Source organism: Enhydra lutris, unplaced genomic scaffold (genome assembly GCF_002288905.1).
Source record: "Enhydra lutris kenyoni isolate GAN:26980312 unplaced genomic scaffold, ASM228890v2 scaffoldscaffold34, whole genome shotgun sequence".
Classification (NCBI taxonomy): Eukaryota; Metazoa; Chordata; class Mammalia; order Carnivora; family Mustelidae; genus Enhydra; species Enhydra lutris.
The window spans coordinates 29,693,522-29,720,661 of NW_019154118.1; the positions used below are offsets into that span (position 1 = coordinate 29,693,522).

At 48.6% G+C, this 27,140-nt stretch overlaps 1 protein-coding gene across 1 annotated transcript in view; it reads right to left on the reverse strand.

Moving 5' to 3' along the window:
• LOC111153716 (Yes associated protein 1) overlaps positions 1–27,140 on the reverse strand; it is a 100,257-nt gene that overhangs the window by 37,943 nt on the left and 35,174 nt on the right. The window contains 1 exon segment of the mRNA XM_022512894.1: positions 13,477–13,592. Within this exon segment, the coding sequence (XP_022368602.1) occupies positions 13,477–13,592 (116 nt within the window).

Here is a 27,140-nt window from a genome sequence, read left to right on the forward strand (position 1 = left end):
GAACCAGAGCTGGGAACGCACTCACTTCAGACATGACACAACGGGAACTCTCCTAGTGCCATCCGCACGGTGACAGCTGCCTGTTTTCACACTCTATTTCTAGTTAAAGAGTTAAATGAGGCGCATATGAGATAGAATTTCCATACATTTAAAAAGCACTCAACTTAATAGGTCAAACAGAAAAAAACCAGCGCTTTCTGTATTCATGTGTATTTTTCGTGTAACGCTTGGGTAAATACAATGTTAGAAAGAGGCTCAAGATAGGACGTTTCTTTTATAGAGAAAGAAAGCTGCTCATCAAAGGCAAAGGAGATGAGGAAAGATGACCTTTAAATAGCATCGTGTCACAATCCAGTCCTTAGCAGTAGAGAAAGGAAACGGAAAAGAAACAAATCTTCCACTTAAATGTGAGTATCCAAAATGATACAGATCCAGGGGCGCCTAGTGGCTCAGTCCGGTGAGGGCCTGACTCTTGGGCCCAGCTCAGCTGCTGATCTGGGGCTTGTGGGTCCAAGCTCTGTGCAAGGCTCCACACTCGGTGTGGAACCAACTAACCAACTAGATCTGGGCTTCATACAAATACAAAACAGAATTTTAGTTAAATGGACCTTTGGAGAAATTCAGTGCCTTGATACTTAATGCAGGGTTCTAAGTCATCATGCTAAACTAAGAAGCCAACCGTTGGAAAATCATGAGAAGCACAGAAAACAAGAGTGACGGATTTTCTGAGTCATTAGGTCACACAGGCTACTATCAGGCGAGCGTTAATGGAATAAGGTCCTGAGTCCAAGGAAATCTGGGCTTCCGACGTTCTTAGGAGGCCGCAGGGAGAGATCGAAATACAATCAGAGCGCCTGGGTTCAGTTTCCGTTCTGACTGAACGTGTTACAGATATAGCGCCTTTAATATGAATAGAAAATGAAGTAAAATGTAAGTAGCCAAACGTTATTTACATAAGATGATCTAGAATTTGCGATCAAAATCACTGGGAGGGTTTGTTAAAACGCATAAAACAGCCGAGTCCCACCCTTAGGACTTCTGAGGAGAGCGGGCGGCGCCGCTGGGGGCGCGCTCGCAGGGGTCCTGAGCGCGCGCGGGCCGCGGAGCTCGCTGACGGCGTCCGGCGTCCCCACAACCGCCGCGGCCCACCCTGCGGACCAGGGCCCGCCCCCAGACCACATTCCGGAGCGCTGCGCGTCTGCGAACGACAAGCACGAGGTCCCTAGAGCGGGGCGTGGGGGGGGCGCGAGTCGGCTCCCCGCCGTCGGGACCACGCGCGTCCTCACCGGAGAGCGGCTTCTCCTTCCGGGAACAGCACAGACCACGCCGAACGGCTCGAGCGACTGTGACGGAGAAGCCGGCCACAACGCGCCGCTCCGGCCGCTAACGACCTCGTGGGAATGCGTCAGACCCTGGAGGCCGCACGGTTGCAACTCCGGACTTTCTCGGTTCGGAGGAGGAGCCCGCGTCCCACAGCACCACTCGGCGACGCGCGTTTCCCTCCAGGCCGGCCTGTGAGACGCCGGCCCAGAGCCTTCCTCTCCGGCGTCCGGCGCGCTCCTCCGTGTCGCTGTCCGGGGAGCGCGCACGACTCGGGAGCGCAGATGAGCGCCGGCTGAAGCGAACGGACAAGAAATTCAATGAAAACCCTTCGGCTTGTGAGATAAAACGTCTGCGTTTTCCTCCTCACGTGGGTGCAGCGTCTCCGTCCCTGGCGCGACCGGAGCGGAAGGCGGAAAGCGATGCGAACGCGAACAAAACGGGCGGCTCTTCTACCAGTGCGGCCCGGGAAGGGCTGCGCGGAGGCCGGGCCCGTCAGGCCGAGGCTCCGATGGCACACGCCGGGCCCCGGGACGATCTGGGCGTGAGCGGCCCCGGCAGGGACACAGTGCGGAGGGCAGCGTGGAGGGGCTGGAGGGGCGACCCGGCCCGCGCACTCCCAGCACTGCAGAAGCCGCGGAGCGCCGGCCGGGGCGCACCCCAGCAGGGCAGGGCCGCGTCGCGCACGGAGCACAGCGCGCAGGGAGGCCGCGGCGGGGTTGCCGCCGAGGCTCGGCGCCGCCGCACCCACGTGTTCCGGAAGGAGCGGGACGAGTGAAGAACGAGCCTCGCGCGGGGCAGGCGGAGGGACAGCGGTCAGGCTTCCCGCGGCCGACGAGGAGGGTGAGGCATTCTCTTGGAAGAACTTCTACCCCCACCGCGGGGCCTGAGCTCGCACCCCGAGACCAAGAGTCGCTCGCTCCACCGACGGGGCCCGCCGGGTGTCGTCCGGGGGAAGACGCTCGACCCGGGGTGAGAGGACGAGGAGAGGCGGCCCACTGGAGTGCTTCGTCCATGGAGGTCACTCACCTCGGGAGGGTTTCCTACCGCGAGGGGGTGGGGGTGACCTCGCGGCTCCCACGGCGCGGGCTCCGGCCGGACTTCCAGCCGCGTCAGCACCCGCAGGCGACTCAGCGCCCACGCCCGGCTCCGGCCTCCGCCGTCCGCATCAGCGGCGCCTCCGCCAGCAGGGAAACCCCGAGAAGCTACCCCCGAGTTACCCGAGCGACCTCTCCCCGCCCCCCGCCACACGACTCCGGAGTGACGTCGTCGCAGCCCGAGAGCCCGCGGAGCGCACGTGACGAGCGGCGCGGGACTCCCAGCACGTGGGCCCTCACAGCGCGGGAGCGGCGGCGGGACCAGGCCCGGCCCGCACTCGCAGGCGCCCGCGACCGCGCACTCGGGGCGGGCCGCGCACTGGAGCGTGGTCCCGGTGTGGCGCGGGGCCACAGAGCCTTCCGACCACGCGAGGCCGCCTGGGCTCTCGGCGGGCGTCTCCGGACTCGCGTCGCAGACCCGCATCGCAGGCGCCACCGCTGCCGGCACAGAGAGGCCGAGCCCGGCCGCAACAGCGGGGGACGCCGGCCCTCCGGTCCCCGCGCGGGCTTCAGGTCACCCCGACCGCCTGCCGCGACACCGCGCAGCCGCCGTGGCGTCCCCGCGGGGCGCTCTCCTCCGCCAGCTGCGCTCGGACACCTCGCAGGACACGTCCGCACACTCTGGGGCTCACTGTAAACCGACGACGCATCTGCTCAAGTAACGCTGTGGCGCAGACCGCCCCGTCGCCCTGACGCCGCCCGAGCGCCGCCTCCCGCTGGCCTCCGCCGCGACCGCGCCCAGCCCGGAGGCGTCCCCTGCGGCGCTCGCCGCAGACCCGGGGCTCCCCGACTCGGCCTCCCTGAAGCCCGCACGCAGTCCTCGGCCCGCCCCGGCGCTGCCCACGGCCCTCGACAGGCAGGCGGCACAGGGCGCCGCCTCGACCCGGAGAGCCCCCCTCACGCCCGGCCCCCGACACGCGGCCTGTGCCCCCCTTCCCTCCGCAGGCGCCCCGCGGCCCACCGCAGGGGACACCACTTCCCCAGGATCCTCTGCCTGCCGAGCGCCGCTCTCCTGCGGCTTCAGGTCCCTGCGTCCTCTACGGGGACTCCATCACGCTGGTTACGCAGCGAGCCGCTCCTTGTCAGCCCCCCAGCGATTTTTTACTCGTTTTTTTAAAAGATTTTATTTATTTAACAGAGAGAGAGCACAAGCGGGGGGAGCTGCCGAGGGAGAGGGAGACGAGGCACACTTCCCACTGAGCAGGGAGCCCGATGCGGGGCTGACCCCAGGACCCTGAGATCATGACCTGAGCGGAAAGCAGAGGCTTTAACCACTGAGCCCCCCAGGCGCCCTCCCCTCTTTATAAAGAGTTGTATTTGTTTGCTAGAGCGCACGTGCATGAGCGGGGGGAGGGGCAGACGGAAAGGGAGAAGCAGAGTCTGCGCTGAGCAGGGAGCCCGATGATGTGGGGGTTCTGGGATCAGGGCCTGAGCTGAAGGCAGACGTTTAAGCGACAGAGCGGCCCAGAAGCCCCTAGCCTCCACTGTTTTTGTCCACTGAAATTCTACCCCTTTCTCACACTATAGCTTTGGGAAAATTTCCTCAATTCTACTCCATGAGTTAGACTTTCCCCACCGATGTACTGAAATTACTCTGTTTTCATTTTTTACTGCAGACTGTCTTGAATTTGCTCTTTTACATGGAGCTTAACTACAGACCAGGTAGTAGCATGGGAAGAATTTATAATTCCGTCCCAGAATACAGAAAAAAGAGGTCTCGGTTTTTTCATAAATGGGTATGCTCAATTTTCAAGGTCCATCAGAACAAACACGGCAACGCCGACCAGAAACTGCCCCCGGGGTTAGTGACACTACGACCTGCAGACATGTGGCTCTCGAACACCGGAGCTCACGCATATTCACCCCCAACTCCTGGGCAGTTCTGTATCCACGGACATGAGCATCCCAAGTCTACATGTTTGAGCTCATGAGCTCTTAAGAGTCCCACTGAAATGCTGCCCTGAATGAAGTTTGCAAGTAGACACACTTGAAGCAGCTGCCGTGTGCCGTCACTAATAACTATTAACGTCATTAAGTTTTCTGTGGCTTCAATAATCTCAATGTGCGGCAAGTACTCGTGAATGCATTAGTGGACGAAAGTGCCATTTATGAAATCTAGTTGTGGGAGAAGAAACGATTTCTCTTCTGGTTTCCATTGCAACAGTTTTACTCTCAGGGTAAAAAGGGACTTAAAGCATGCAGCCCCAGGTCACAAAGTCAAGGCTGTGTCATTCTTGTGTACAGGCCTAGAAGCTAAAAAGATTATGAGCATACTGATTAAAATCTGCTTCACAAAAGCAAAGGCAAGATGGTGACCAGTCCATTTCTTTTATTACTTTAAGTCAGGGTGCACTCCTGGGTCACGCAGAGAGCTAGGTCACGCAGGGAGCTAGAAGAGTCTTCTGCCAAACCAGCAACCAGGCTGGGGAGTCCACACCCCGGGTACCACCTACATGCAGGCTGGGGCCCAGCCATAAAGCACACGTCTCTTCAGCTGCACTGTGCACGAGCTCAGCTCCCACTCCCTCTACTCACCTGATGTTAACACGAAGGACCTACAGTCAGTTCTTGGAGCCTATACTCATGTCCTTCTAACCTGGTACAAGTTCCCTAACCTACCCAGTGCTCACTTTCCTCATCCGCACAGTGGACAGGAGCACCCCTGCCAGTTAACTTCAGAGAGGCTACACAAAAAAGCGCTTGACAGAGGGCAGGGCTTATAGTCAGTACCTTTTCTTTTTTTTTTTTTTTTTTTAAGATTTTATCTATTTAACAAAGAGAGCAAGAGAGAGAACACAAGCAGGGGAATGGGAAAGGGAGAAGCAGGCTTCCTACAGAGCAGGGAGCCCAATGCGGGGCTGGACCTTAGGACCCTGGGACCACAACCCGAGCTGAAGGCAGACGCCTAATGACTGAGCCACCCAGGCGGCCCTGTAGTCGGCCTCTTAAAAAGTCAGTTCCCTACTCTTTCCTGGAACAGCGTGCAATTTTGTTTCAGTCATGTGTTTAACTTACTAAAACTCATGCACAATGCAAAGAGACAGGTTGGTCAGAAAATAAACCTGGGTCTCAGAGACAAACTGATCAGATGACAGAAACAGCACCAGGTCTGTCCTGCTACGGCCAAAGGGCCCCAGAGAAGAGTCATGGTTTTGGTGGTTTCCCAAATCCGTCAGGATAAAGCTCGGACTTCTTGGCGGACCACACAAAGGCCTTCTGAGTTCCCAGCACGTGTTCAGCGGCTCAGGGGATTTCAAGCTCCCTTGCCTTCCCTTTCCTTGGACACACCTAAGCTCACACTCACTTAGCTCAGGTACTGAATCCAGCTGCTTAGTACCACGGCTCCCAGCTCCAGCCCCCTGGGTCACTACACCGGCACCTGACACATCTCCCTCCTGTTAGAGAACGCCTCTGTTCAAGAACCGTAAGCTCCTATACGATACAGCTTCTGGGCTATCTTTCCCCCAAATCTGTTCCCCCAGCATCCCTCCGCAACTTCAAGCTGGCTGTTGTGTGATGCAAGGAACATTCCTTCTGCTCCCCCAGAAAGCTCCAGAGCCCTCGGCTCATTCACGTCTCTGCTCAATTACGGGGCGTCTGGGCCTGAAAAGCGAACATAGCACCACCTCCCTCCAGCCCAGCCAAGTGTTCTCGGACCCGTAACTGACTTTTCTCTTGCCAGTTTTGACTATGCGACACACTGCACATGTGCTGCTCGTCTGTGTCATCATCTACAAGAGTGGGTGGCACAGGCTGGGTATTCGGGGTTTGTTGAGGGGATGGATGAACGCCTGCCTTCTAAGCTGCCTTCTCTACCTCCCGATCATGCCCGACCACCTTCACACGGCCCTCTGCTTGCTCGGCACTCAGTGCTACGCCTGCCCTCACATTCGCTGCTGTCATTACACGGGGAGAATCTGTTCTAACTTGACGCTGCAGTCTCAGCGGCCATTCGGGTGCTTGGTACAAAGTGGGGCATGTGGTATTCGTGGAAGGAATAATTTAGAAGGGGAACAACTGTCTCAAGGTAAAACTGAGACTTTGTTAAAAGTCATTCCCATATTTGGGGCACCCGGGTGGCTCGGTCAGCTGAGCGCCTGACTCTTGATTTTTGCTCTGGCTGTGATCTCAGGGTCCTGGGACTGAGGCCAGTGTCGGGCTCCCTGCTCAGCACAGGGTCTGCTTGTCCCTCTCTCTCTCTGCCTGTGTGCGCGCGCACACACTCTAGCTCTCTCAAATAAATAAAACCTTTAAAAAACTTTAAAAACTTCATCTTTGTGATAGCTGAAAGAATGAGCATACTAGAGGAAAAGGCGAAGTACAAGCTCAGAGAACTTTCTAATACACAACCCTTCAAACTTTCTTCAGGGAAACTGGAGTCTTTTATATTTTAACATAATAGTTCAGACTTTCTGTAATAAATTTATGAGAGATTAGCTTCTGTAAGTTCAAACTTTAGAATGCCTGAAGAAACCACCTTTGAAAAAATGTTTGACCTAGTACGAGCTCTGCTACCCCCTCTGTTTACTGTTGCAGAATTCTGTTTTATTTCATTGATGCTGCCTATATATGGTAGTCTATGGATATCATTTTTAAAGAATTAGCATTTTAATCTTTCAAACAAATATTCCTCTCATGACTCATAAAATTACTGTAGCAAAAGAGTAACCAGAAGTATTTAGAAATCAGTGGGAAAGACAAAAATAATATTCTATCGCTATCCAGAGAAGAAATAAAACAGGCATTTATTTTTTTTTCTTAAATGTAAATAACTGAATCTCCTCCTCCTCCTCTCTACTCCAAAGCTGAACAAAGTTTCCAAAATTCTACAAATAATCACTGAAAAGAAAGTTGAGCACACACTTCTATTTGTAATGACTCATGTCCCAGAGTGAGCCGGAGAGAACGACACTCACATGTCAACTTGTTTCTTTATATTCTTTAATAATATCCTGACTCCCCTCTAAGTTAGTCTGTTGGTTAAAATGACAGAACATTAGCTTCAGTATTTGCATAAAAATCTTAGTAACTACCAGAATTAAAATGAATTTTACTTTCCCAAACAGTCCCTTCAAAAAAACTGCTCGATTTTTAAAAACATCTGTTATTTGTGCCCTAAGATCAGGTCAAGGGAACTCGACAGCCCCGCATCTGTCCGTGTCCCCTTGTCGGTGTACCAGACAGCCTCGAGCATAAAGCAAACAAGACAGGAAGGAAGTACTTTTCTGAAAATGGTGTTTACTGCTCTCAAGCTCCCAGAAGAGGGAGAAACTCTCCCTATCTACCTTCTGACATGATTAGCTGGGATTTCTTCAATAAAGGAATGAGGAAATAGATACTTCAAAATGCTGTAAATTGTAGAGGCCAATACATTAATATGTAAACACGTCCCTCAATTCCAGACTTTAAAGTTCTGCTTCTGTGTTTGGGGACGGAGGGGTCCATAGACTCAGCATTAAGACACGATCCAGCAGCCAGCATCTACTGTTCTGTGTGCCAAATGCTGCGGCCCTGCCCAGGCAATCCTCAGCCCTACTACTGTTTAGAAAATATTCCTAAGTCAACAGTCCCGACTGGAGTGGGTCACCACGAAGAGCACTCCCCAGCGACGGGAAGGGAAAGGCTCTGTCGGAGCGCGACAGGGGCCATGGGCGGCCCTAGCAGGAGCCGTGCTCCTGGACACAGCTGAGTCCTGAAACCACGGCGATCGACGGTGCTGCGGGCGCTGTGTGACCCGGCAGAACGCCAGGGGAGAAGGCAGGTGGCGGCAGCCATGGTCCTTGGCGAGAGGCCGGACAACCTGCCCGATGTACGATGTCCACTCCCTAGCACTCTGGTCTTCGCAGCCCCCGTGCACTGTCCACACACAATAGTCCTTCCTGAGCTGCCTGCTCCATGGTTTTACACTAGAAACATGGTTCTTCTTTCCGTATTACTAACCGTTCTTGAGGAGCGTAAATACTAAAAACAATCAAAACACAAACTATGTAAAACCAAGTTTCCTGAGAATTAGTTCTATTGGTTTTGATTATTATGCTTTTGTTTTTTTACTATTTTCCCTTTCCCTGTGGCCATCTTTTCTTAATTTACGTACATTCCAAAAAGAAAGCAACTTTGGTTTAAAAAAAGATATTTGAGATAGGAGCTTGAGAATAACTAAGAAAATACAGCGTCTCTCTTATTCCATTCACTGCTCTGACTCTGGGCTTTGTCACAGTTTTATTTGGTTTTATTTATTATTTAGATACACTAAAGTGTATCTCATTCCATTTATTATGACTCAGGTTAACAAAATTTCCATCTTAGGACAGTCAAGAACTTTCAGAAACCAAAAAAATTTTAACTCATGAAGAAGAAAACCATATTTATATTTAACGTTCTACCACCTATATATACCAAACAGAGAATGTGTAAGAACCTAAATGCCAGAAGTTAACACATAACTGGGAAAGGGCCAAGGGCCCGTATTTGGTGATAAAAAAATTATTTTAAATGAAAAATGGCTACCTGTTAGTATAAATGGAGTAAAATGTAAACTTTACATTTTACCAGATGATATTTATTTATTCTATCCACCATACGTACAGAGCACTGGGTGCTATGGTTAATCTGTAACTATGCCCTGCTCTCCGACCCTGTCCCACAACTGTGGCATCGCGTCTCCGGGACAGCCCTATGCCAAGTTCCTCGCTGCTAGTCCCCTACTCCCGTTTCCCGCATGAACAAACGCAGCACAGGGAGCTCCCGTGTGCCTGCGTGGGACCTTGTCCAAGGTCGCACAGGCACACAGCAGTGACACAGCTGCGGTTCAAACCCTCGTCCAGCTGACTGGAACCCTTATTCCCCATCCCGTCTCCGTTCACTCCCAAGGTGAAAAGCAGAATTCAAAGCTGGTGAGCTACCACACAGGAAGCAGGAATTACCAGCTCTGAAACCTGTCGTCAGCTCTGAAACTGTGTTCCGCGCCCTCACCCTTCCTTTGCTTTTCAAGGTTTTTACTTTTTGCTTTTACCTGTCCCTTCCCCATTTCATATCGCCTCTCAACCTGCCATTTTTCTGGGGAACCATCTCTGACTTGCTGGTGTCTGGTGCCGGCACAGAGACGGCACGGCGCGGGCGGGCAGGCAGGGAGCTCGGCACCCCTCGCCCAGCGTGCTTCTGAACGTCTGCCCGCCACAGAGAGGTGCTGGGTACATTCCTCGGACATGCATCATCTGTCATGATCGAGGGCATCTGCCCCACCCAGCGAGACGTACTCCCCAAGAACCCCATGCAGGCTTTCGTAAGAGGGAAGTCTGAAAGTGCTGCACTGCGTGCCACATGTGGACATTAGCCCGCGGGGACACATGAGCTGTCACTTTGCAGGACTGTAAAGAACAGCCAAGACTGCAGTCCCCATGACAGTCCTTCTAAAGCATTTCAAGACTGTGTCCGAGTCCTGTCTGTTCCTGAACAGGCACTAACCTGGAAGAGACGAGGGACAGGACTCGAGTGTGCGGGCTCCGCGGCTGCCGCCCTCACGCCTCTCCGCCTCGGCCCCGCGCCAGCGTGCACCAGCGACCACATGCCCCGCACTCCACACCTTCCGAGAATTCTCACACAGCTGCCACTTCACATCCTATTCTCATTCTCAAACTCTGGTGACTCCCTTTCCTTTTTAGGATCAATTTTTGGTTTGGGGTTAAAAAAAAACTTCTTAGTTTTGCCACATCTGTCTCTTCCTTTCTTAACTCCTCGTGCTGTCCCAGCGGCCCAGCAGAGACGATGACCGCTGTCTTCGCGAGGACACCTCTTCTGCAAGGTGCAGTGTGCTGTGATGACCCACAGAACAGCCTTCACCAAGCACCCCCACACTCCTCTTGTTCAGAAGCAGCTCCCCAGGGTGCCTGTGCACTCCCAGGTCCTGTCCCCTTGCGGGCTTGGAGGCTCCTCTCCAGCCCTGTCCTAACACTGGTTCCCACGCAGAGGAGGAGGACGGGCTCCGGAGCCCATCACCAAGCACCAAGTCTTGGCTTCGACCACTGACAGCTGCGCGATTTGGGGAAAGTCACTTAAGTAACTTTGATAACAATAGCACAGAACTTCGGGCCCCAGGGGCTCCATCAGGGAAGTGTCTGCCTGTAGCCTGGGTTGCGATCCCGGGTCCTGGGATCCAGGCCCGCGTCAGGTTCCCTGCACAGCAGGGAGTCTGCTTCTCCCTCTCTCCCTGCTTCTGCGCCCACTCACTCTCTCATAAAATAAATCTTAGAAAGAAAAATTGAAAAAAAAAAAGAGAAAAAAAAAAAAAACCCACCAACAAACCAACCGGCACAGAACTTCACTGGCCACCGTGAGAGTTCCCTGACTGAGACCACACAGACCTCAGCATCATGTCCAACAGGCTCCCTCTGAATACGGACTGGCCCCTCCTACCATGATGCAGGCCCACGCCTCTCTGGGGGGCTTGTCCCGTTTCAGGCCAATTCTGCACTTCCGACCTTCTATCTAGACCTTCCACTGCTAAGGCCACTCTGCTCCAACTGTCCCTGCCAATGTCACCTCCGTTTACTAACACAACTACAAGTGAGCATGCCTACTAATTTACATGCAGTGTATAAAACACACTTTATGTTTTACAAAAGAGCTGGAAATATAAACGCAAATATTCTGAAACCCACTAAAAATAATTTGATACATACTTTTGATTTTTAAACACAAATCTGAATACAAATTCTCCCTATTTTCATTAGAAAATTTAATAAGTAAACAAAGAAAAAACTAATATTCTAAAAGAAACACAGGGGCACCTGGGTGGCTCAGTGGGTTAAGCCTCTGCTCTCGGCTCAGGTCATGATCTCAGGGTCCTGGGATCGAGCGCCGCATCGGGCTCTCTGCTCAGCAGGGAGCCTGCTTCCCTTCATTTCTTTCTCTACCTGCCTCTCTGCCTACTTGTGATCTCTGTCAAATAAATAAAATCTTAAAAAAAAATTAAATAAATAAATAAAAGAAACACAATCAACCTTGTTAGATGCAAAATGCCTAAATCTTCCAAAATAAACCTTAAATTAATGAGTTATTTATTACTAGTTTCCAAGGCATAGTTTTAGGTGGAGTGTGACAAAATGAGTAATGTGAATCATCTTGTTGGACTATAAGTACAAGAAAGCTTTCACAACTTTTATTTGGAAATTTGATGATTAAAAAAACCCTAGATGTCAAGTAAAAATATTAGTCAAATACTTGCATAATATTTTGCCGTGAAACTTTTGATCTAAATATCACATACAAAACAGATTCTGAAAATAAGTAAATATATTCTTATTAATGTAAGCTAAAATGGAAGATTTAAGGAGTTATCTTTTTTCAAGAGTTCCATAGACAGTTCATGACAAGATAACTTTAGTCCTGAATCTTGTGTTATCTTTCTTTTCAGCATTTAACTCTTTAGAATTCAAGTGTTCAGCCCACCAAAGGCAAGGACAGAGAGTTCTGGAACAGCAGAAACACTCCAAACACGGGCATCATCTCTGGGGGCAGAAGGACGTAACAAATTCTACAAGCTCTCCTAGGCAAGCAGCCCTTCTGCCAACCTGCCGTGCAGACCCCACAAGCCGGTAGCCCCTTGCCAGAGGCCGCTGTTTGAGAATATCTACAGGCAGCTGCACACACTGTGCTCGTCAGTGTGCTGGACAAGGAGGGCAGATACACTGAGCAGAAAGCCACTGAAGCCCCAGGGCTGCCTGTGACTGTGGCTGCCACCTGTGCTCAGAACCGGGACACTTAGCAAAGCGGGCAAGTGTGGGGCGCAGGCAAGGGGTCAGAGTTGGCCTGAAGGCTCCAGTCCCTGGGGCTGCATCTTCCCAGAGCGAGGGGCACCTTCTTTCTGCTGCACACGAAGGTGCAGAATGGGGCCCACAGAACAAAGGTATTGGAGGACTAGGGAAGTAATGAAACCTTTACGGAGTTCCTGTTCTGCACTGAAACTGTAAATAAAGGCTTCATACTTACTCTTTCATTTCCTTTAATATTTCTCACTCTCTAGTAATGGGCATTGTAATCCGCATGACACAGATGAGAAAAACAGCAGATTTAAAAACATTGCCGGGGCGCCTGGGTGGCTCAGTGGGTTAAACCTCTCTCTGCCTTTGGCTTAGGTCATGGTCTCAGGGTCCTGGGATGGAGCCCCGTATCAGGCTCTCTGCTCAGCGGGGAGCCTGCTTCCCCCTCTCTCTGCCTGCCTCTCTGCCTACTTGTGATCTCTCTCTCTCTGTCAAATAAATAAGTAAAATTTAAAAAAATAAATAAATAAAAATAAATAAATAAAAACATTGCCAAATAAGAAAAAGGATTCATACTCAAGTCTACTGTCTGTGCCAAGGGTAGAAATGTGTTCGATGACTCATACTGAACTTCAGAAAGATGCCTGGGGTTTATACGCTGCTGTCCTCCAGTTACTTTCAAGGCAGAATAAATATGCACCTTAAAAGATAGTAAAGAGGGGAGCCTGGGTGGGTGTAATGGCTGCCTTTGGGTCAGGTCAGGATCCTGGAGTCCTGAGATTGAGTCCCATGTAAGGCTCCCTGCTCAGTGGGGAGTCTGTTTGTCCCTTTGTCCCTCCCCCCTCCCCCCCACTCGTGTTCTCTCTCTCTTGCTCACTCTTTCTCAAATAAATAAATAAATCATAAATAAATGAACAAATAAATGGTAGTTAAGAACACCATAGCTTGGCTTCCCATCCAAACCACAAAGGGAAGAAATCTCCAACTTTAAGACAAAAGAAAGCAGTAGAGTCAAACGCCAGCTTGTCAAAATTAACCAAATGAGGAATCTGAGACAGTGACTTCAGAACTAAAACTTTAAAAATGCTGGGTTTCAGTAGGCAGCCCCTTTATGAAAGAAAGACTGAACAAGGCTTGGATGAAGCAAGGTTTTGTGAAAAGGCAGGGCTCGCAAAGAAAACCAGATGGAATGAACGGTCAGCCGCGCTCCAGCTTCCTTAAAAGAGTACGTAAGGACCATCTCCTGCAGAGACCCAGACGCACGCCAGGCCGCCGTGCTGGGACGGCGGTGTTTCACTCACCTGAGGCCGAGGTCATCAGACTCTGCTGCACTGGGGGGCTGGTGGGTGCCGTGACACTCATCTGGGACAGCATGGCCTTCCTGGGGTCCTGCCACGTTGTCGTCTGATCGATGTGACTGAGACACAACAAACCACGCATGAGACAACAGACACCAGGTCCTCGGAGCCCCAGCCCCACCCACTGAGCAGAGCCCACGGCTCCTCCATCAGCCTCCCTCCCCCATGCACCACATGGCCTGCCCTCAGCCCCACCCCCGCTGCTGCTTGGTCCGCCCTCACCCCTGCGCCTTGTGGTCCACTCTCATTAGCCAGAGCCTATCCGAGCAAGGTCTGAGAAGCCACACCTGCAACCTTAAGGGACGGGAAACCATTTCCACTAGGGACTATTATTATCTACTTCTAATTTACAGATAAAAGGTGATTTATAAGTTACTCATCCATGACAGCAGTCATATAACTGAAACCCAGAATTCACAAGGGAATCACCCACTTTTTTTCTCTGGGACCTAAGAATGCCAATTAACATGTACTTTTTAGATCTGAAGTTCCTTAGGTAAAACACAAAAGGATGAAAAAGTCTTATTATAAATATATACTCTAAAGCCAAAACAGAATTAAAACCTTCATCTGTAAGTTTGCACTAACTCGCGACTGGCGAAGGTCTTTGTTAGTTGCTAAACAAAACATGTGAACGTTAAATACTGCACACTGTTAACTTACTACAAAATATCTTATTACATCTGCACAGAGATTTGTTCATCTATAAAACTGGTTGAAAAGGCCAAAGACTCTGTGAACTCGAAGACTCCTAGGCATCCCGCATAGAAGCTGGCATGGCATCTTTCAGAAATACTAGTTTTCTTCTTCCAGCAAAGTTTGCTTCAGTGAAACAGAAACGAAAAACACTAAGTATATGAAACTACTTAAGAAATTATCCTGAAGAGATAGCCAGAAAAGTATTCACACGCTAATGCAAAGTTCTCTCTGTATAATTTATAAAAGCAAAGATTTGAAAACCAGGTAAAATCTAATGAAAGGGATTGGTCAATTAAATATTATAGTGTATGACAGACCACAACACAGCTACTGAAAATATTTTAGAAGAATATTTAATCATATAGAAAATATTTGTAATACTGCTATTTATTTATTTTTGTAATATTGCTTTTTAAAGTAGTTTGTAAAACAGCATGTACAATGTAAGCCTGTGTGAGCCTGTGTGTATGTGAGTGTGTGCGTGCACACGCACGCATGCGCAGAAAACATGGGAAGGACAAACATTAAAATGTTCCCTCAATATTTATTTCTAGATGACAAAATTACAAAACTCTGCTTTGCTATGCTAGGTTTTCCTATTATTAAGCAATCACAAACTAACACTACTTTTGAATAGGGGAGTGGCCAAAAATCAGGGTTATTTTTAAAAGTCCCCTCTTCTGCAATCATTTTCTACATGGCTGTTTGAATTTCAAATCTGAGTTCTCTCTCCTTTAAGGAAATGACACTCTATCGCTAACTTTTCTGAAATGGAACTAGAATGGTAACTGGTCAGTAAGATGGTGAGAAAGATCACTGCACTCTGGCTAGCTCGAAACTCAAGTATTATCTACTAGCAAACAGCGAGTTCCAAGGAGAAGAAAGGGGATGAAAACAGGGAGAGGAGAACAGAAAGGCCTGTCCACCTGCGGACGGCAGTGGGACCTGCCCCGTGCGGCTCCCGCATGCCCGCATGCCCACAAGAGGTGCTCCAAGTATTCAGGTCTCCGGCGGGGCCCAGACTCTCCCAGCGGTTACCTGCGGCTTCTGAACACGGGCACTAGCGTTCACGCAGGCCCAGACAAAGCAGATGAAACCCGATTTCTGTCCTGCCATGGAAGCACCCCATTCCAGAAGACCGGGTCCTCATCCAACCCAGTAAGAGCCCATTCCTCTTGCCTTTCAACCCTCCCTATGAGCCACTAAACAAACAAAACCACAGAATGGTTCCTAGATAGGCTGCTTGATCCCAAGAGACACGCGCACAGGGTTAACACAACCCTACTGGAAAGAAGCCCACAGCCCACAAGAACAAAATGGAGAGAAACGCTTCTCACTGCCTGCTTGATGTCAAGAAACTAGGAAAGGACATGGACAAGTGATTACTATTGGCTCTTAAATTTCCAAGCATGTGCCCCTGCCTACTTTGTGTGTCTAGTACTTCCTAAAATCGCCCCGGCCTGAGGGGTACAGGAGAGGAGGGAGACAGACCTCAGCGAGTTCAAGATGCTGACTGCCGACGGTTTTCTCAATGCTCAACAGCTGGGCCTCTCTGAAAATGAGTCAGTTCCACAGATCATATTAATCCGTTCGTAACTAAACAGGGCTCCACCTGAGGGTTGAGCAAGACCCCACTCTGACGGCTTCTTGAACATGGACACGAATCTGTACGTTTGTGCTTAGAACTTCTTTCTCCCTGAAATAAATCGGGCTGTGAATACTGAGAACACACAGTCTTACTGCCTCAGAAGCTCAGTTATTTTACTGAAATGTTCCATAAGCATACAAATGCTAAAATTTCTCCTCCTGAAACAGCCGTTAAGCCCCAGTAAGTCGGCTGACAGCCCCACAGAGCTGTCTATGTCACTTCAGCTAATGACACAGTTACTTAAAAACACCTACAGCTCTTTAGGGAATAAAGATGTCATTATCTAAACTGTCCAACTATAAAAGCATGCAATCACTTAGATGCCAAAGAAAATGTGAAATAAAATTAACTTAGAATTTGTCTTATTCTATAAGATTAAATCATGAAAAATACTGTTTTATCCTAGTAAGTCAATTTGAAACAGAATGCCCCAAAATATCCAGCTTTCCTTTTTACCATAAGAACAAAAATCTTCGTAAAAACATTTCATACCTCGGGGCGCCTGGGTGGCTCAGTGGGCTAAAGCCTCTGCCTTCAGCTCAGGTCATGATCCCAGGGTCCTCGGATCGAGCCCTGCATTGGGCTCTCTGCTCATCGGGGAACCTGCTTCCTCCTCTCTCTCTGCCTGCCTCTCTGCTTACTTGTGATCTCTCTCCGTCAAATAAATAAAATCTTAAAAAAAAAAAAACACACACACAACATTTCATACCTCAAGGAAGCATTTTTGCTAACACCACATGAATGGTTTGCAAGGTCTGCTTTTCCCCTAGATAGCTCTCGGTACCTTTGCTCATCTCCTCTGGGCCTTGCTCCATGTCGTATTCTCAGAGAGGCCTTCCCTCTCCAAGTAACCTAAAATCTACCCTACTGAAACATACACTCCCCTTCTATTGTTTTTCCTGATGATCCTTTATCATTATCTATTTAACCTATTTAACTTTGTTTGCCTATTTCCTCCGATCAACAAACTCCAACTAACAAAACCTCCAGAAAAAATAGGCACTTTCACTCATTTTATTAATTACTATGTCTTCATTGATTAGAAGAGTGTTTGATAAGTATCTGTCAATGAATTAATGAAAAGAAAGCCTTCTTTCTTTCTTGCCCTAAGAACACCCAGCTTTCTTTCAAAGTCCTTGTAGCCTTACTGACTTTACCCCAAAATGAAATTACGGGTCAGGATGATAGAGCCACTGCGACTGGCAATAAGGGGAGTCCTGGAGGCAGCGGCAGGAGCAGCCTCGGCAGGGTGATGAGATAAGGAAGCAGACAGGTGTGGCCGAGCACACGGAGGAAAGGAAAACCACAACCAGATGCAAAGGACTCTTTCTTTTCTTCAAGACAAGGAAACCCAAGTTCAACGTAAACAGAAACAGATTAGCTGAGAGTGTTCTAAGGGATCCCTGAAGAGTCGGGAGTCATCCATCAGAGGGTGGGAAGGCACAGAATGGAGACATTGCTTCCACTGGAGCACTGGGTGCATGGGGCAGAGGCAAAGAATTTCACTGGCTGGTAAAAGCAGAATGAGTTCTGGTGTGAGGACTTCAATTCTCCTGGGAAACGTCTGGCTGATTCACGAGGCTGGTAGTACTGGTAACACCACTATGCAAAGAGGAAGTCCAGGCACCTGGACGCCTGGGAGGTCCAGTTGGTTAAGCATCTGCCTTTGATTCAAGTCATGATCTCCAGGTCCTGGAATCAAGTCCCACATCAGGCTCCTGCTCAGCGGGGTGTCTACTTCCCCCTCTCCCTCTGCCACTTCCCCCCGCTTATGCGCTCTTGTTCTCAAGAAAATATATAAAATCCTTAAAAAAAAAAAAAGCCAGAATATTAAGAAACACAATTTCTTTTACCACTAGAGTATTAGCTTCTTGACGTAGATGGACCTGGGAGATTGCTAGACCCCAGCACTGTTCAGGGAGTATGTGCTGATTTTAATGACTTACATCAAAACGTGGGTGATTAAGATTTCATATAAATGCTAATCTGAAAAAGGGCTGAAAAGAATTTTGTCAAACTATACTAATTCTACCAGTCAAGAAATGGACAGAGAACATGAACAGACATTTTTCCAAAAAAGATATCCAAATGGCCAACAGACACATGAAAAAGTGCTCCACATCACTGGGCATCAGGGAAATAGAAATCAAAACCACAGTGAGAATGGCTAAAATTAACAAGTCAGGACACAACAGGTGTTGGCGGATGTGGAGAAAGGGGAACCTCTTACACTGTTGGTGGGAATGCAAGCTGGTGCGGCCACTCTGGAAAACAGTGTGGAGTTTCCTCAAAAAGTTGAAAATAGAGCCACCATATGACCCAGCAATGAAGTGATCCGAAGGGGCACATGCACCCGAATGTTTATAGCAGCAATGTCCACAATAGCCAAACTATGCAAAGAACTTAGATGTCCAACAACAGGTGAATGGATAAAGAAGATGTGGTGTATATCAACAATGGAGTATTATGCAGCCATCAAAAGAAATGAAATCTTGACATTTGCGATGACGTGGATGGACTAGAGGGTATTATGCTGAGCAAAATAAGAGAAAGATAATTATCATATGAGCTCACTGATATGCAGAATTTGAGAAAGAAGATAGAGGATCATAGGGGAAGAGAGGAAAAAGTGAAACAAGATGGGACCTGGGAGGGAGACAAACCATAAGAGATTCTTAATCTCAGGAAACAAAATGAGCATTCCTGGGGGTGGGGGGCAGGGACAGGGTGGTGGGTGATGGACATTGGGGAGGGTATGTGCTATGGTGAGTGCTGTGAAGTGTGTAAGCCTGATGACTCACAGACCTGTACCCTAGGCAAATACACTGTATGTTAATAAAAAATCTATTCTACTTCTAAAAATGCCAAATTATAAATAACAGAATGAAAATATATAAACCAAGGAGATGAAATTAAGCAAAATTCCTAAACCACTATTTTCAGAGTCAGAAACATGCCTAGTTATACACAGCATGGAAACAAATTGAAGATTCAGCTTATCCTGTTCCTAAGAAGAGTCAAAATACTGAACTTACTACAAGAAAATAAGTGTGAAATCCTACAGCCCCTTCAAAGTATGTACATAAGTCTTCGTATTATCTTGGATAAAAGCAGCTGGATCCGTGAGCAAGATGAGCACAATGACCTCACAGTGGGGCCGCTGACGAACTGGCCATCGGTGGGCGGGTGGGACAGGGCGGCTGTGCTGCGACCGAGGCCCACGCGGGCAACCCCCTCTCCTGAGCACACAGGCCGCCTCTCCCACTGGCTTCTGTCTTTTTTATCTTACGCTGCAGAATCTACTCTTGCACACTGGATGGCTTAGCAAAATGCATACAGAACCAAAAAACGGGCGGAAATCCTGGAGTAAACTGTGAGCAGCAGACTTTCTGCAGAGTCCCTTGAGTTAATTGCAGCTGCGGTGTCAGGGGCTTGACATCTCCCGTAGGAAACACGTCTCACGAAGCTCAAACCTGGCCCTTGAACATGCAAGGATTCTGCCCTTATAAAGAATAACAATATGGGGGCATCTGGGTGGCTCAGTGGGTTAAGCCTCTGCCTTCGGCTTGGGTCATGATCTCAGGGTCCTGGGATCGAGTCCCACATCGGGTTCTCTGCTAAGCAGGCAGCCTGCTTCCCCCTCCCCCTGCCTGCCTCTCTGCCTACTTGTGATCTCTGTCCTAAAACAAAACAAAAACAAAAACAAAAAAACAATATTATTGTCACATTTTCAAATTCCTGAGGAAACCATAAGAACATGAAAGGCTCCTTGCAGTTTTGATGGGGAGAGCCCAAACTCTCACCTCCCCAAGACCACTGTTCAACAGGGAGGATGATACTGTGCCCCCGCTTTAGGACTCCTCAGGAAGGAAAACAACAACAACATCACTGAAGAACAAAACAAAACAACCTGCAATGTATTAAGACGAAGGGATTTGTCCGGGGGCAGAGGACCAGGACGTGGCAGAGCTCAGTTTTCACTCAGAACTGATGCAAAATCTGCACTTTGTCCTCCAGAGGACTTCCTCTCCCGCTGTGAGAGCATTTTGGGGTGGTAATCAGATTTCTTAAGACTGACCTTTCCATCTCTGCGCGAACCGTTGCAAAAAGGAAGCAAAAGGAGACAGAACCTTTGCAACCGCATGCAGCACAAAAACCCTGAACCGCATTCCTCTGCATCTCTCCCCCTCAAATATGGAGGGATTATGGGAGTTGAGGAAGGTTCCCAGGCCTTTCAGATGACGAGATCAATGACACACAAACATAACTTCTCATAGATCCTCAGACACTAGGTGAAGAGGCAGGGAGAAACCCTCTATACTGGTTCTGAATGTCAAGAAACGTCCCACAGGGGCGCCTGGCTGGCTCAGTGGGTAGAGTGTGAGACTCTTGATCTCAGGGTTGTAAGTTCAAGGCCCACGGTGGGTGCAGAGATAACTGAAAAAAAAAAGAGAAAGAAACGTCCCACAGACACTGTCCCACAGTGAGACACACGTGCCGCCTCCCCACGGAAACCCTGGGATGGGCTGTGCAAAACCAAGGGGCCGAGCTCTGCGGACCGCCCTCAGGGTCTGCAGCCCCTCCTGGGAGCCAACAGGGCCAACCACGGCACAGGACGGCCTGGGGGTGGTTACACTCAAGACCTCCCTCCCAAAGAGCAGACCCTTGCCCGAGGGCTCTCATTCACCGCCCGGACAGTCCCGGCCGAACAAAGGACAGGGGGCGCAGGACCATGGAGGGGCCTCGGGCCGGCGGTCAGGAAGCAGCGCAGCCTGCGGGGACGCGTCCTTCCATTTCCAGCTCGGCTTTTCACCCAACCTCACTGGTCTCCGCCTAGAAACGGTTTTTCTAAAAATGCTAAACTGCCACTTTGGCAGAACAGAATTTCTTCGAGGAATGTAATTTAAAAAGAGACTCAGAATCCTTTTAAATGCTTTCTTTTCCAATTCATCGACTATGAAGACTCATCAAAGACAAGCCACTGAGCCCCGCCGTGAGAACAGGACGTGGTCGAGAACAGGACGTGGTCGTTGCAACAGAGAACGCACAGCCCGTCGCCAGGGGACGTTAGCGATCAGTCACTGCTGACACTGGGAGAGATATAAACTGGTCATGGGGCTATTCTGCTTTACTATTTCTCTTCCTTTAAACTGGTGGTTTGTACTCTAAACATGTACGCTGCTTTTTGTTTTTCCTACTTTGTTTCTTAATTTAGAAGCAAGACTTCTGACTCTTAACTTAAGGTACAGAAAGGGTAGCATCAAGCTGCCTCCCTAACTCAGCACGGCCGTCTTCCCATCGTGTCTGAGTGTTGGCTTCCAAGGCTCCTGCCAAATGGTCTTTCAGAATCTCCAGAAAGTAGCTCTTTCTACTCTTCACGTCAACAAGTCCTGTCACACAGCACACACACACACACACACACACACACACACACACACACACACACACACACACACACACACACGCTTTCCCGGAGGAGCAGGAAGCCCGCTCTGGAACTGCACCCTAAGAGAACGGCTTAGACAACACGCATCTCATTAAAAAATCCCCTATGAAGTCAAGTGTGGTCAGCGCCCTATAACCGGCAGATGTAGAAGCCTAATACAGATCTGATTCTTTGAAACATCTGCTATGTTTCTCAAGACTGCGTCAGGTCATCTCCTCCCCAGCTGGCCTTTTATAAAACACCTGATTCTACCAAACCTTCTCAAGACCCAAACCCCTCCTCTCAGAAGCTTCCCTGTGGAAGGGCAAGAAAAAGGCGGCAGACAGGGATTCAAGTCCCAGCTCTGACAGTGACAGTCTGGATTGTGCGGGCAGGTCACTCTGGCCAACAGCTTCATCGCCACGATTTATTTCCTCACTCGCCAAGGCTGCAAGGATTAAACACAGCAGTAGGTCTACAAGCACCTAGCCCTGTGGCACCGGGCACACGAAAGGCCCTCAAGTCTGTTTCCTGACTTCCTCCCTGCACTTGTCCAACACAGACAGAAAACCCCAGTGCAGGGACGGGTCAAGTCAGGAAGACCAGCAGCGAGAGAAGAGTCGTGTGAGGCAAGGACGGCGGGTCTCGGGGAAGGAGACAGAAACGATGACAATGTCTCTATACCATCAGTTCAGCGCGCAAAGGGCTTCCCGCTAAGAGGAAGAAGGAACGAGGGAGGGAACAATGCAAGTATAGGCGTCCTGGCTCCCAGGACAGGAGCGACAGGGAAATCTGGGAATAAAAGAAAGTTCAACCCTGCGACCAGACGTCTCAGACAGTCGCTGGTGAAGATCTCTTCATAACTGTTTTTTCACATAAGCCACAAGAGACTCTAGTCTGTTGACATAAACCAAGACAAAGGAGGGGGGGGGCACACAACATTTCTTATGTACCAGCAAAGCCATTCCAATAAATTCTAAGATGGTCTTCAAATTCTTGGCTGTATTAGCAAATACTGAATCCATATTCCTTACAAGGGACCCTCAGCAACATAATGAGAAACAAATTTCACAGCTATAAAAAAAATACTGATGAGTTTCTCTCCTTTTTTTTTTTTTTTTTTTTTTTGAGGTGGAGGATGGGGGAGAGGTAGAGAGAGAAGCTCAAGCAGACTTCGAGCGGGGCTCGATCTCATGACCCTTAGATCTGTGTGTTACATACACCACGGGCTGCGCTGGCCAAGGTCCTCTCCACTCCGTGCCTTTAACTTAAAACAAAACTAAACAAAACAAAAAGCACTGTAGACTTTCAACAACTGAGTCAATAATGTAACAACATTTTTATTCAGAGCAATGGTTCTCAATTTAGAAACGGGGCTGGGGGGATGGCATTTTGGTTATCCCAGTCCTGCAAACTTGTAATGGAGGAGAGTGCTGGACACCTGACTTCCTGCAATGCCGTCTTCACCAGCTTCAGAAGGCCCTACCAGACACTCACGTAGGCAAAAGCCGTATTTACACATAAAACTCCACTTCACACATAAAGTATATTTTGCACGGTTTTAATTACATGCCAAACTTTCTGGAAGACAATTAACTTCATTTAGTTTTGCCAGGAAATCTTTTAACAGTAATATCCTTTCTGGATAATCTCATTATTGACAGTAAACCCCCCCTGGTATTTTTAGTTGCCAACTCAACATACTTGGTCTTTATTCAGAACTGTTACACTCAGGGAACTCACAGACGCCAGCAGGGGACCACTTTATTACAACTTCTAGAACAGTCATACCCAAGCATGTATGTTAATATACATATCACTGTACCATAAATTACTTTATTTCCCTCCACATCGCATACTGTTGATTTATAAAATTATGTAATTAATGGTATATGAATTTTGTTTAAATTCAATTAATCAAACATATGCTGTATTATCAGGGAAGGATCTAGTGGTTCATCAGCTGCTTACAACACCCAGTGCTCATTCCATCACGTGCCCTCCATCATGCCCATCCCCCAGCCACCCCATCTCCCCACCCCCCATCCTCCAGCAACCTAGAGTTAGAGGAGTCTCTCACAAATTTTATTTTAAAATAACAAATACTTCCCTAATAATTTCCTACTAAAAGGGGCTGAAGGAGAGACAGCGCTGAGAAGCACGAACTACAGGACGCCTGAGGGTTCAGTGGGTTAGGTGTCTGCCTTTAGCTCAGGTCATGAGCCCAGGGATCCAGCCCCATGTCAAGCTCCATGCTCAGTGGGGAGCCTGCTTCTCCCTCTGCTCCTCCACCTGCCTGTGCTAAAAAATAAATAAAACCTTAAAAAAAAAAAAAAAAAAAAAAGGAGCAGCATGAAGTCTGGGCAGAGAAAGCGTGTCCCTGACACACCTCTCCCGCGGGGCCCAGAGCTGCCCTCCCACCCTCTCTCGCCAGCTCGGGGCTTGCCCACGCGTGCTCAGTAACCATGTGAGGAACTGAAAGCTTATCCCAGTGGCTCGTTCTTGAGCCACCAAGAAATACTGTGACCTAAATCCTGAACAGGGTCAACTGTCCTGCAGGGCCTGGCATCTTGGGAGTCACGAGTCAGCAAAATTTTGAGAGCACGAAATCTCCTGCCCGTGACTGCTGGGGAATGAGAGCCAGAGCACTATTTCTACACCAAGTGCTAAGTGCGGCACCGCCGCTGCACAGAGACAGCGGTGAGGGCACAAAGCTGCTGGTGTCCTGGGACAGAGTCAGACGGAGGATGAGGAATTCAGTGTCTCCTAAGTGTCACTCCTACCCTCTGTCTGTAACATGCTACAATGTAGTTTAAAATCCAGAACGAGTATCAAAAATGAGGCTGCTACGAACTAACCACATCCTGACTGTTCACTGCCTTTCACAGACACTTCTGAAATGTTTTTCTTCTAAACCAGTAAAACCCACCTTTCACAAAATCCCAGCAGTTAATTTTATTATCTTCTTTTTAAGATTTTATTTATTTGAGAGGAGAGAGGAGAAGAGAGCACGAGGGGAGGCACAGGGGGGCAGAGGGAGAGGGAGAAGCAGACTCCCCACTGAGCAGGGAGCCCGATGCAGGACCCGAGCAGAAGGCACCAACAGGAGCCCCCAATAGTGTAGTCTTAGAGTGTCTGTACCTGCCCAGGGCTACCCACCAAACTGGTTCTTTTCCAACTCTGCTGACATCCTGTGATGTCTGATGCTACAAATCAGTTGTAAGAATTTAACAACATAATTAATAAACTATACGAGTAGAAACTTTCTAGAAATACATCTGACAAGTGTTTAACCTCCTAAAACATCTTTCAGACCCTCTTTGTTGTGTTGCAATAGGGAAAAACCACAAAATCTAGCAGCGGTGACCTTCTTATAGTAACCCCCAATCAAATGCATCTTTGTGAAATCATCTTTGCTACATGGGCTTGTCATTCAACTGTTAATGGAAGGGACAGAACTTCCTAATTTTTCCAGGGCACTTGGCTGGCTCAGCAGAGCATGAAACTCTCGATCTCAGGGCTGTGAGTTCAAGCCCACACTGGAGGCAGAGATTCCTTAATAAATAAAAGTTAAAAAAAAAAAAAAAGTGTTAAAAAAAAAAACCCAGTCTCAAAAAAAAAAAAAAAAAAAGGAAATTGCTAACTTTTCCCAATAAAGGTAAACAAAAAAACGAAATGACAGACGTGTGCTCTGCTTCTATGTTAAAGACATCTGCGCAAGCAAGTCACTATCATTCCTAAAGTAAGACAATTCGTACTAACCTATGTGTGTTAAGACCATAAAACCTCAATATCTCATGAAAAGCCAAATAGTCAAACTAAAGGATTCTTTTTATTAAGAAAAACTGACTTTTAGGAAATAACAAAAATAAGATTGAAGTTGGAAAACCAAGAATAGTACAAAATAGACGTGAGTAACATTTTAATTTTAAAAGTTCTATTACAGCCATCAGGCCCTCAGAATACTATGATGGCAGGACTGGTTTTAAAATTTAGAAGAGTGGGCAGTCAGCCCAGATTTATTGCTCACTTATCAAGCCCATGTTTGTTGTGCAAGTGTTATTTATAGAGTCACATGCTAGACGCTGTTCCCAGCGAGCTAAACCTACACGCTTAATTGATTCTAGGAACAATGACACATTGTGTTCAATTTAATCCTTCTATGAGCTACAATTCCTAAGCCACAACCATATCCTTTTGTAACTGTATAGATCGACCACGGACTAGTTTCAGAACCCCCAAAGTCAGAGATGTGCACATATTGTAACTTCTTGATAAGAATGAAAAGACTTACATACTCTGCCCTTAGGATAACATGACGCTTATAGTATTGGAAAAGTAGAACCTTAAACTGAGCTATCACTAGAGGCTATTAAAATTGGGCTAAAATATGAAGAAGTGTGGGCAGAAACAGAGACGCAAACGTGACAACTGATGACTCTCCATAAACTGTACGGCACTGTAATCTGACCCCATGTCCTCAGGATAAATAAAATTAACATCTGCTCACAAGTATGAAATCAATTTAAACACGACTTAACCATGTTGCCCGAGATGAGTGACATGCTGAAATGCGGCTCCCCTGGAAGGGGTCACGGGAACAAGCCGAAACTCAAGGGGATGCTTCCTGAAGCCAGCACCGAGTTCTCCAATGGCTTTCTTCTGTACTTACGGCCCGTGATGTTCTATTCATAATGCCACAGTGACCAAACACATTCTCCCCAAAAGTTCCACAGAAGGATTTCTGTACCCTGATTTCATGACACAGACAACAGCAGCGGTCACAGACCTACTGAGAGTCACAGCTGTGTGAGAAGAACAAAGACCAGAATTCAAGTCTTGGGATTCGGAATCAGGAGGTCTACCTAGCTCCCTCCTTCAGAGTCACCTTAAAAGAGAGGGGCGCCTGCGGGCTGAGTTGGCTGCCGGCCGACTTGTGGTTTCAACTCAGGATGTGCTCTCAGGGTCGGGAGATTGAGACCCAGGCCGGGCTCTGCGCTTGGGAGAGTCTGCTTGTCTCCCTCTCCCTCTGCTCCTCACCCCACTACACTCTCTCTCTCTTAAATAAAATCTTTAAAAAGAGAGATGGAGAGAAAAGACGGGGAAATTAAATTTTCAGAATTAAAAAAAAAAAAAGCTGAGAAATTTAAAGAGACAATTGTTATTCAAAATGCAGTCCTTCAACCACTTACATCAGAATCACCTGGAATATTTAACTAGCACAGGGAGACCAGAGGGTAAACGATCTAGCAACTTCCATACTCTTCCACAACCTGAGATCCCTACAGAAAATAAGAATTCATTTTTTTTAAAGATTTTATTTATTTAACAGAGAGAGAGAGATCACAAGTAGGCAGAGAGGCCCGCAGAGAGAGGGGGAAGCAGGCTCCCTGCTGAGCAGAGAGCCCGATGCGGGGCCCGATCCCAGGACCCTGGGATCATGACCTGAGCTGAAAGCAGAGGCTTAACCCACTGAGCCACCCAGGCGCCCCATAAGAATTAATTTTTACCCAGAAAACCAGACAGAATCCTTTCTCTTCAGAAGATGACGGCTGGTCTTCTCCCATGCCCATTGTGTTCACACTGACACTCCTCAGCAAATACTGTATTAAGTGAAACCACGACAGGTCAGAGGTCAGGAAGTGGCCTTTCTTGTACCCCGTTTGAAGACCTGGCAGGACTCTCCTCTCGCTTTGTAACTGTCCATCTGGGGGGCGGGAGAAAACCCGAGAAGACGGTCAACAGGTGTGCTGAGCGCCCGCTCTGCCCTGAGCAGCCGCCGTGGGACAGAGCCGGGGGTCCTCGAGCAGGGATGGACTCGCGCCACAGGTTCAG